Consider the following 11,913-nt stretch of genomic DNA (forward strand, 5'->3'; position numbering starts at 1 on the left):
AATTGTTGCACTATTTGCCCACACAGTCTTAACAGAGTGGTTAAAGACACTTTATATACCTAGTCATGTTAATGACCTGTTACCTGTTTAACCTAATTGTGAGATGTTTAATCAGGTCTTTTTTTTTAAGCCTGATGCCACTTTACAGTCTTTTTGTTCTTCCATCCCAGCTTTTTTTAAAATGTGTTGCTGGAAAATTCAAAATGGGAATCATTGCATTATGTTTTTAGAAATCATTGCATTGTTTTTAGCTACATTTTGCACAGCATCCCACATTTTTTGGTCATGCTGTGCAATTCAACATCTCAATGTAATTTGAGGAAAATGTGTGATTTAATTAGGCATGCAGTGTGGGCAGTTAACTACTGGCTGTAAGCTAAAAACATATTTGCTGGCCTTCTAGCTCAATTGTAAAACTAAAGAAGCAAACTTCAGACATCAGTCATGTTGGCTAACTGCTTTAATTACTTTAATTCAGTTTGAAGCCCTTGTCCCCTTTTGGGTTTTGGTTAGAAATCATATCTTTTAATTCAATCTGTCTAAATGGTATTATTCGTGATATCAGGTAACCTCCTGTGTTATGCTCACACTTGTCTCTGGTTAGGTTACTATATTCTGTTTTTTTTTCCTTTTATTGCAAATGCTAACAGATGAAGAACACTTAATAGTTTCTAGTTTAGCCCAAGGTAAATGTTCCTCAAATAAACAGGGTTTCTGGAGTTCATTTCAGATGGCTACAATCTTATATGGCATCTTTTATCCATTAAATTATCTTTTTAAAATCTTTTGATTGGGAAAGCAGCTGAAGGATCACCTCTCTTCACATTAGCCCTGCCAGTGTCACTGTTGTGATCATAAGTAATTATTTCACCAGACTACTGTCTTTAACCACAAAACCGTGAACATGATGACAAGAGCTGGATGTACTTTCAACCGATCAAGTACTTGCTCAAATATTTTTTCAGGACTGCTGCCTTTGGTTCTTTCCATGCTGCTTCCTTACTGACACACAAGTTAAAACAGAATGCAATTAAATGACAAGGCCTTCTTCTGAGGTAAATGGTTGTGGTGTCAATCGGTGAAATAAGGCACTCTATGTGCATAGAGGGAATACTTTCTAGTTTTTGTGTTTAGCATAATCTTTGTTTGTTATTCTGATTTCATTGTTAAATGCGCTACATTCGTATTGTGTATTCTATGTTGTTGCCGTGATATCTTTTCTACGCAGTTTAAAAGCAATGTTCCTTTTTTTTTTTAACCAGGAAAAATCCAGTCCATTTCCAGGAGTGTAGTCACCCAGGAGATGATGACTTTGAGGAAGAGCTAAGTAACAGCAATGAGGATGATGACGACCGGCCTGAATGCCCTTATGGAACTGACTGTTATAGGTGAGTATCCTTAATGTGAACAGGGGAAAATGCTAGATATTCTCTCATTAGATGCTAAGGCTGGATTTACATGGTGAAAATTTATTGCAACTGACATGAAACAAAATTCCAGTTTGGTTGCATACAGGAGGCTTTAAGTGAGCTGCAGTAAAGATTCCTGCAGTTCGCTTGAAACTTGTTTGAAACTTCCACAACAGTTGCGGCCATTTCAGCTTCATGGTACATGTTTCATGAAATAACCATCAGAAGGCTATTAATGAAGATTCTGATCACTTCCAGTAAAGTCCATTTAGTAGGTTTGAACCCTGATCTGTCTTTTTAAGCAGCAGTCTCTGTAGCACAGCAACAGCAAGAGCCACATCTGAGGCTAACACATCTGAAGTATATATACTGCTGTGCACTGAAGCTAAAAGACAGGTGGTGATGTCCATGGGAGGACAGTACAGTCTCTCTGCAGGCTATTTTACTAAACAAATTCTATTCAGTCAGAGTAAAGTTAGTGTAGATGGGCTTTTTGCCTCCGTTTCACTGGTCTTCGTGTCTCCATCTGTTATTGTGTTTTAAACTGGACTAAAATCACACAGTGTAGGTGTCAGTAACACTTGAGTTGTTTGTTCATTAGCATGACAGCATACACTTGACTTATGTCATCAATGAGTATCGGAATGTTGGTATTGGTGAATTTTTATGGGCATCAGTATAAGTAAATAAGCACAGTACTGGCCTGATACTGGTAGCAGGTATTGGGCCAGTACTGTGCTCATTTACTCATACTCTGTGTATCTCTACCTCAAACATAAGTAAGGCAAATGTTGATTTCAGTCAACACATAGTGGTCACGAAAATAAGATTTTCTATAATATCTCTTGGAATAATGTTGCTAAATTGCTGATGACCAGTTCACCTAACTAAATAGTTAGTTAGCTAACTAATATTGTAATAAGGCAGCTGTTTGAATGGCTGCTTGTGCCAGCATTGGTTCTGCATTGTTGGCTTGCTGTGTCGTGACTTCTGTAGATTATTAAAAAGATTCTTATTGATTTTATATACAAAAAGGTGTTTTCAAAAAGGTGGGATGCTGTGCAATGATGTGCAAATCATTTGAACCCCATATTAAATTTAAAATATTATATGGGCAACATATGAAATGTTGACCAGGATATTATATTGTTTTTTTTTTTAATCTAAAAAGTATATGCCCATTTTGAACGATCAAATATTAGAATGTTTGAATAACAAGAATAACATTTCTCAATGTAAAATAGCAAAAACCTTAGGGATTTTCATCATCTATGATACAAAAGCTCATTAAAAGATTCAGAAAATCTGAAGAAATCTCTGTATGCAAGAGTCAAGGTTGAAAACCAGTACGTGCTGGCTGTGATCTTCGGGCTCTCAGGTGGCACTGCATTAAAAACAGACATAATTCTGTAGTGGAAATCACTGCATGGGCATCAGAAACACTTCAGAAAATCACTGTCTGTAAAACAGTTCAATGTTTCATCCATAAATGAAAGCTAAAACTCTGTCATGCAAACACAAAACCCTTTATAAACAGGATCTAAAAACACTGCCACCTTCTCGGCGTCTGAGCTCATTTAAGACTAACTGAGGTGAAGTGGAAAAGTGTTTTGTGGTCAGACAAATCAAAAATTTTAATTCATTTTGGAAATGAATGGAGGAGAGGGACCATCTGGCTTATTATCTGCAACAGTTGAAAAGCCAGCATCGGTGATGGTATGGGGGTGCATTAATATACGTCATGTGTGACCTGCACGTTTGTGAAGACACCATTAATACTGAACATTATAAACAGGCTTTGGAGCAACATTTGGAGCTTCCAACCAGACGTTTTTCAAGGAAGACCTTGCATATTTCAGCAAGGCAATTCCAAGCCACATTCTGCACAAATTACAACAGCATGGCTCCAAAGTAAAACAGTCCAGGCACTAAACTGGCCTGCCTGCAGTCCAGACCTGTCACCCATTGAGAACATTTAGTGCATTATGAAAAAAAACAAAGGAGACCCTGAACTGTTGAGCAGCTGATTTCAAATTATTTTCTCATAATTGTATTTTTTTTCACATTTTGCACATCATCCCATCATTTTTGGAAGTGAGGTAGTAGCAAGAACTGTAACATATATGAAAAATTCCAGTGATTAATTGTGCTGACCAATGTGTTTCAAACAATATATATATATATATTTTATTGCTTTTTGTAACTCTCAGTTTTCTCTGAAAGTACATCAGTAAGCAACTAGCTGTTAGCCATAGGTTCTTGCCAACTTTAATGCAACATAAGACATTTCATCTTAAAATGATAATGTACATTTTTTTTTTTTTATTTGTTTTCTAATGACATTACTCCAGAGAGTACATTTTGCCACCTTTAGAGCATCAAAAGTAATTGGAATATAAATTAATTCAAATAATGAGTTATATCTATATATATTAAATAACATTTAAAGGCTCAAAACCCTGTTAACCCATACTTTAATGGCTTTTACCAGATGGTTATCTCTTCTGAAAACCTTTCCAGATATACTTAAAACTACTTTGTCCTTCTGTTTTTCTTTCCAGAAAGAATCCTCTACACAAAAAAGAGTACAAACACACAAAACCTCCAGGTTTGTATTTCCCACTAATAAGAAATAAATCACTGACACACTGTAATGCACTGTGAAAAACAGGTGGTCAACCCAACACCCCCCAAATAAGAACCACCAAGAATAATAAGAGAGAGTAAAGGAAAAAACACCATGGCAACAACACATCTTCCATCTCTTTCTCTCTCCCGGTCACTGGAAGGCCATTTAAATAACATGGAAGTGAAGCTTTAAGCAACGGCCTTGATCAGGCAGCCTTAATAGCAGGGTTTTGAGTGGCCCCTCATTGGACTGTAATTACTACAGCCCCTGTGATTAATAACTACTGTGCACAAAGCTTAGCTTCTAGACCAGAGGGTGGAGTAGCTCAGAGCGTATGCTAGCTTCCTTTTGATATCCTGATGGAAATGGTTATGAATACGGCTGAAGGAAATGGGCACTTGACGAAGCAAGAGTAAGACCATGGCCTGGTTCAGTTACTTGGTAGCTAAGGCTACCATCCGACTTAGCTGACTGGTATTTCCTGGGTTGTTGCCTTTTTTGAGCCAGCTTTTCCAGCCAGCTTTTCCCACAAAGATTAAAGGAATACTCCACTAGCATTCATTAGTATTTCTTTGAATAAATGACACTCTCATTAGGGTTGTAAATCTTTGGCCTCATAATGTGTTGTTTTAATCATGAATTCTTTAGGAAACAGTTCACTGCAATAGGACATTTCAAAGTTTAATATTTTGGTACGGTTCAGAATGATTTGTTAAAAATACGCTGAATACACAAACATAACAGGATAAACCATAGACAGTAATGAGCCTTTTTAGATTTTTATGTTTAATAATGGTTTTATATGTGAACACCAGGGCCATAACTAGGATTAAAAATTTTAGTGAGGTTTAGCATCAGATACAAGAATATTGCCAATTCATTGTTCCCTTTTTTTTACCCATCCTTTCATTCGTTCACTTCCTATCTTTCCATTGTTCTCTAAACTACTCTGTTCCATAAAATGTTCTATAAACTTTGTCTCTCCAGTTACCCTGTTTAATTTTACTATGCTCATTATTTAATTTTCGTTATTTGTTGAAACCAAATAGTTTAACATGTATTTCATTTATGCCTCTGTCTCTCTCTCTACCACTAATTTCTGCTCTAAATTTCTCACTTGATCACTAAATTCGTGAGCTATAGAGCTTGTAGCCTAAACTGAGCAGCTTCTGAAATTAGACTAAAGCATGCTGATTAGGCAGTAACGTCACAAGTGATCCAAATAAAAAAAATAGTTATAAGGTTTGCATTTTACAAGCATAATCTGTGAATTACACTTGTAAATGATCACATTTGTATTACAGGGATGTCATATTTTAGGATGTAGTATGTGTGCTGCATAACTGTGCATGTTAAGTCAGTCATTCTGGGTTGCATAGCATCTGAGATAAACACGGCAGGCAGTTTAAGCAGAATTCCGCTGTTTCTTTACAAATGTCTGCATAACTCATTAGTTGAGATGTATGCAAAGTCACTCAGAGTGGTGAAACGGTTCATTGTAGAGAAACCTACAGAGTCAGTGGTGGTGATAGGAACCAGGGGTCACAATGTCTACAACACAAATATAACCATTTTATGTACTATCCAAAACCTCCAGTGAACCTACATGCTTTCTGAGTGTTTATATGTAATGTTATTAATGGTATAATAGTAATAAATCTGAAATATGTTTTCTTTAAGGACTTTATTGCCTCAAAACACCCTGCATGTATTTGGGGGGAAAAAAGGTATCAGAAATGTATCTGTATTTAAAAACTAACATAAAACATTGTCTCAGACATCAGGCATATTCATAACCATTTCGTGTAATAGCTTATTTAAGTGGACGTCTGGTTCCTATCATCATCACTGTGAATTCTGGCTTGTTAAGTTTCTCTAGAGCGGAGAATTTCACATCAAATCACTTTGAATGGCACTGTTTACATCTTGATTTAATTATACAGAAATGTACCACCCACGAAGGGCTTGAGGGTGGCAGATGTGATAAACACAGATGTGCAATCAATACATCCTGCATGTTCCACTCCGCCATGCATTAAAAAAATAACCAAAAAAAACAAAAACAAATCTGATCTAAAAGCCAGGCGGCACAATGTGTTGCCTCACCGCAAGAAGCACCTGGGTTTGATACCCTGGCTGGGCGACCAGGAGCATTAGCAGCTTAGAATGCATGTGTGTGCATGTGTGTGTGTGTGTGATCTAAAAGCTATCCTAAAATGTCTTGGGCACCAGGCAGCCTATTCAAAATGATCTCTTTCTCTGAGAGAGCTTTTAGAGGCAGCCAGAAATATCCAATATCCAGCCAGAAAATATGTGCAATCGCAAAGTACATGTCCATGTTTGGTTTTGAACCAATCAGTTTAAATAATATAGACATACGTGCCATATGCAAATGCAAATACACATATGCTCAAACTCAATTTATTCCATCCATCTCCATCTCTTACAGTTAACCTAAGAAACCAATGTGTGCATTCATTGCCCCAGATAAAAATGAAGTCCTTTTGAATAAACAATAGATTTAGGATTCTTCTAAATTATACAGCAGACAGGTCCATTAAAGTGGAATGTCCTCAGGCCACAGATGGCACAGGCCTGCATGGACATTGTGATTCATGGTTAATCAACAGGCCTCACTGGAGGCAGATGCTGTTGATCTTATTAAACGCTTAGAAATAACTACAGCACATTCACATAGGCAGTGTGGAGAAAACGGCCACACTGCTCACACGGGTGCACATAATTCATGCAGTTTCAATTTGATGTAATTTGATGTTAACCTTTGCATCCTGAGTTGCCTCAAACAGTGTTAAGTAATCTCAAATAGATTTGCTTGCTGAAACAGTTTGACGTCCTTTTATCTATTTAAAAAAATCTATTAAAACAAAATGTTGGTTTCAAGATGCTGCTGTTTTTAGGGACATACTTTATGTGGCATATTTAAGTAACATTACCTGAAGCTATGAGGTTAATGTAGGTAACAGTAATGGAAACGTATACATTTGTTTATGTCGTTTCTGACGCAGTATGACACACTTATCTATCAAAAAAGACAAAAACAGACAAAATTTAAGCTTCAAGATACCACTGTTTTTAGGTATGTGATGTACCTACCTGATTAACATGAACTGAAGCTGTAGGCTAATGTAGCTAGCAGTGGAAACTTATTAGCCCCCCATTAACATGCCTAAATCATCACCACATTAAGTAATCCTAAGTAGACTTATGTTGTGTCTGAGACTGACATACTTTTATCTACTGAAATGGCAAAAGTAAAACAAATAACTAAAAACAGTAGTGGCACCAAATCATGAAGCCTGAATATTGTTTTACTATACATATATATATATATATATATATATATATATATATATATATATATATATATATATATATATATATATATATATATATATATATATATAAATATATAAATGCTGGTAAAGCCATTAAAGATTTAGTGACAGTTGCACCCTGCTGAATCCCCCTCCCTCACACCCTCACACCTCCCTTTCTAAGCTTGTGGTGGAACCTATGGTTGCCATATGTGTTTGTTTCTTTAACAAAAAACATTTACCCTCCCTTTTCTTGTGCTAAATAATAAGTATGATCCTCCATTTGTCAAAATTTGGGTTCTCAAGCATGCAAAACGAAATGGTCAGTCAGCAACGGCAGCAACCACTCATTCTACTTTCTGCGTCCTCCAACTTATGTAGCGGCACCAAATTCGAACTGCAGCTTCAAATTAAAAACATGAAAGGCGCTCTCTAGAGCCAGTGTTTGGGGCAACTGTAGAAACATGATGGTGTCACATGGCAGCCTCTGTTGGAAGAGGACCTACTCTCTATGTAGATATGAAGGGCTTATTCTAATCTAACAAACACAGTGATTTGTAGTTATAGGTGATTGTACACAAATGAAAACATGGTTTTATATACTGTATTACATTCCTGCTCATAGATGGCCCCTAAGTCTTACCCTTTACCTTTTAAAATCCAAGGAATGATGAACAGTTACAGCTTCACAGTAGTTAGTGAATTATTTTTACTATTTACTAAATAACAAGCTTTAAGGTTAGTAACTTAATAACAGGCTTGGAGTATAAGTTGGTAATAAATGCCTTTTTGTCACAGTTCTAGCTTGCATTTGTGTTTAGTTAAATTAATAGTTAATTCTCTAATACAGTATTTCTGGTAGTAAAATAATTCATTGTTATTCTCTAATATTGCTCCACTAATGGGCTCTGCAGCAAAGAAGTCTGTGCCAGATGATGAGGATGATGATGATGATGATGATGATGATGATGAAGACCGCTATGAGAACAGCTTCATTAATGATGAAAGTGAAGAAGAGGAAGTGGATGAAGACTCTGACTACGTGCCCGAGTCAGATGACGGTGGGAAAGAGGACATTAAACGGCTGCAGAAGGAGGCCAAAGCTTTTCTGAGGAGGAAGAAGTAAATAAAACCCAGAACCAGACAAACAGCAGGGGTTCCTAACTGGAGTTCCACCTTTTGTCAGAGCTTAGATCCTGCCCAGCACCTGCCTCTAATATTAAAGATTTGTCCAAAAATCATATTTACACAGTGCTTTTCCTTACCCCCAAAAGTAGCCAGTCAGCCAAGACATGACTGGTGTCTGGAGTTTGGTTCTTCAGCTTTGTGCTGGAGCTACAAGGCCAATGAAGTTAACAAGCAATGAAACCATTATCCACCTTTAACTGTGAGCGTTGTATACTGCGTGCTGAAACTGTATGTCGTTTGTGACATTGCATGACATACTGTTACCTAAAAAATGGACTGAAATACAGACAACATTTTAGACTTTAAGATGGCTGCTACTACTGTTTTAGCTATGCAATTTACACCTTATTAACATGTAGAAAATGTTCGTAGGTTACATTCATACAGGTGCCCAATGGACCTGGTGCTAATGCTGTTTACATGGGTTGCCTCAGCAGGAAAAAATTAAAGGGGAATAATTTTGTATGTTTATCTCTGTGGCCTGTTTTTCCATCAAGTTGCAGCACATTTTAACTCCTTTAACTGCTTCAGTTTTCCTGTTGCTACTGATGTATACAGATGCGATATACTTTTGTCCATTTTTATAGATGTCAGTATGTCATAAAGTGTCAAACAACATAAGTCTGTTTGAGATTACTTAGCAACACTGGCTGTGGTTACAAGATTTTTTGGCAATCCAACCGAATATATGTGAATTGTAGATTAAGATTGGGGTGTTTTTATGCTTACTCTACTCAACAATCTGGTGGCAAGTCTCCATTTACATGCAAACTACAAGTAATCAGATCCAAAATTCTGCACATGCGTAGAGAACCACCAAAGTGTAGGCGTTACCGTGACAACGTGCAGCATGTGAGTCCAGAGTGAGATGAGCAGCAGTGAGCAGTGCCTGTGTTTTTAATTGTGCCAGTTGTCTTTAAAATGATGTCAGACTCAGGAAAACATCCTTCACATATACTTAACACATATAAGAAGGCCTAGAGGAAGACGTCGTATTCAGAGACACATAAGTTGAGCGTCCTGTCCCACCGCCGTCTTTTAAAGTTGAAAGCACAAACTTCATCTGCTCTGTAGATCAGTTTCTGCTCCCGCCATGTTGAACAGTATAAACTTTTGCTATGATGTGACGCACATGCGCAGATCGTATTTAAAATTTCCGATTGGGAATGTGATCAGATGCAGTTGTTTATATGGTTATTATTCTTCTGTGTAACTGATTATTTACAGGATTACCAACTTTGTTCCATTGGATAGAAACTGGATTTTCGAATGGCCTCAATCAGAGTAGCCTATTCCAAATGAGGTGTATACATGGACATATTCTATTCCGATTGACCTATTAGTCTGATCAGTAACAGATTATTAGACTGTGTGTAAAGGTGGCTACTGTTTGGGGCAAGTGAGTGATGATTTAGGCCAGCAGTTTGCATGATGCTAACGTGGCTGAAAGGTTTGTTGTTTGCCAGCCTTTTATCTCCACTACAAAACTAAAGTATAAAACTTAACACACTAGACATGTTTTGGCTGATCAATTGCATTTGATTAAATTTGTATTTGAGTAAATTGATTTTTTTAGCCAAGCCTTTGCTTTCAAATGTCACTGGTGACGTCCGAAGACTGATTCATTAGCTGGGTTGGGCAAGTCAGGTTTCCCTCCACAGTACAGTACAGTACAGCACAGTACAGTCCACATTGAGCTATAAACAGAAATAAACTCTCAGGGTAAGAGTGTTGTAAGAACCTTTTCTGTGCTTCTAATTGTGTAGAAAAACTGAGCCCAGTTGAGAACTCTTTGATGAATCATCATCTGGAAGCCTTTAGGTTCTTCACGACAAACATGAATTGAATGTACCAGGCAAAGAGATCACAGATTTCCAGAACCAACAGTGAAGGAAGACTTTGTTTAAGGTATTTATCTGTTCAGAACTGTAAGTAACAGACTTTATTCTTTCAAAATTGAGAATTGAAAAATGAAGGCTGGCAAAAGTGGTGACCCTGATCAGATGTGATGACCAGTGTATTGCTGCAGTCTTAACAAAAAACACTGTCCCAAAGCTTTTTAAAACCACTGTCGAGGCTCTGATTAGAACACATCTGGCATATTGTGAGTTGTTTTTTAATGTTTGCATTACTCAATTTTTAAGGTTTGTAGGGATCTGTAAGTGGTTTCAGGGACAACGTGAATGTGTGCCTATTTTTCCATTATTTGTTTTAGATGCACTTACAGCTGTTTCCTTTATAATTATTGTTTTTAAACCAATATTTTTATATCATCTCTGTGTTCTGTGTTTATGGTCTGTTGTGCATATAATGTAAGTGGTCAATAAGTAACATTTTATTAAATTGTAATTGAAAATGCAACTTTTTGTGTGATTTTATAGGTGGATGGTGTTAAATTAATATGTATTTGAGTACTTTAGGCTATTTATGTATTATGCATATTACCTATAGGGATAGCACTACATACTAACTTGTAAACTGTAGAAGCTGAGGCCAAATACACCTAGATCAGCACTGAGGAGAAATATAACGTGTTTCAGTACGGTTACAAATACAGTAATGAATAGAATGCACATATTTAGATATTCAGCACAGTCTTCTAAACAGTCTGCTCTTCTGACCAATGATAAATTTGTCATTAATTGTAGAATTCTGTCTGGAGGTTATTAGTTCTAAGCAGGAATGAGCAGAGAGGATGATGGCAGGGAAGCATGAGCCACTGCTCATTACCATTACTGGCTCTGTGCTCTGTGTAAAAGGTACCCTTACCCAACAGTCACCAGCCAATCCAAATGCTTGGTGAGTTGATACGCCAGACTTGTGTACAGTAAGGTTTTCACTACCAGTGAGTAACTGCATGTCTGATTATTGTCTTTTCGTCCGTTCCTCCACCACAAGAATTCCACTTTGGCGAAGACATAAAATTTGGGAAGTCGTGCTCTAGAAGTCTGTTTGTTCACCCTGATCTAGAATGCTCTCCCCATTCTGTTCTTAGAATATTCTCTCCCTTATTCTAGATTGCTCTGTTCTCCCTCTCCCCATTCACTCTGGTTCATTTGGCTTGTCGGTTCTATTTTAGATGTTCTATAGACAGCTGGAATATTGGAATGTTTTCAACACTGGTGTTAAAGTAGCTTTGAAGTACCCTCAAGTCAAAATTTTCCTCTGAAAATATAACAGATATGCCATTTAACTGCATGCAAACAGCAGTAATAAGTCTGAAATGAGAACACATTTCGTTCATGTGTAAAGAAATGCTGGAGTCAGTTCAGGCTTATTAGTGTTTTTTTTTTACCCCTAACTGTGATCCAAATTGCACATTCAGACTGCAATTATGGAACCAGATTCACAT

General features: G+C 37.0%; 1 protein-coding gene across 3 annotated transcripts in view; it reads left to right on the plus strand.

Moving 5' to 3' along the window:
* The window catches only part of aplf (aprataxin and PNKP like factor), a 33,716-nt gene extending 22,794 nt beyond the window's left edge, over positions 1–10,922 (plus strand). For all 3 annotated transcript variants that reach the window (XM_017720583.2, XM_017720582.2, XM_037543622.1), the window contains 3 exons: positions 1,263–1,388; positions 3,971–4,017; positions 8,288–10,922. In XM_017720583.2, coding sequence (XP_017576072.1) covers positions 1,263–1,388; positions 3,971–4,017; positions 8,288–8,499 — 385 coding nt within the window. In that variant the 3' untranslated portion in view covers positions 8,500–10,922. The remainder of the gene's footprint in view (positions 1–1,262; positions 1,389–3,970; positions 4,018–8,287) is intronic.
* The last annotated feature ends 991 nt before the right edge of the window (positions 10,923–11,913 follow it).

Source organism: Pygocentrus nattereri, chromosome 12 (assembly GCF_015220715.1).
Source record: "Pygocentrus nattereri isolate fPygNat1 chromosome 12, fPygNat1.pri, whole genome shotgun sequence".
In the NCBI taxonomy this organism is placed as follows: domain Eukaryota; kingdom Metazoa; phylum Chordata; class Actinopteri; order Characiformes; family Serrasalmidae; genus Pygocentrus; species Pygocentrus nattereri.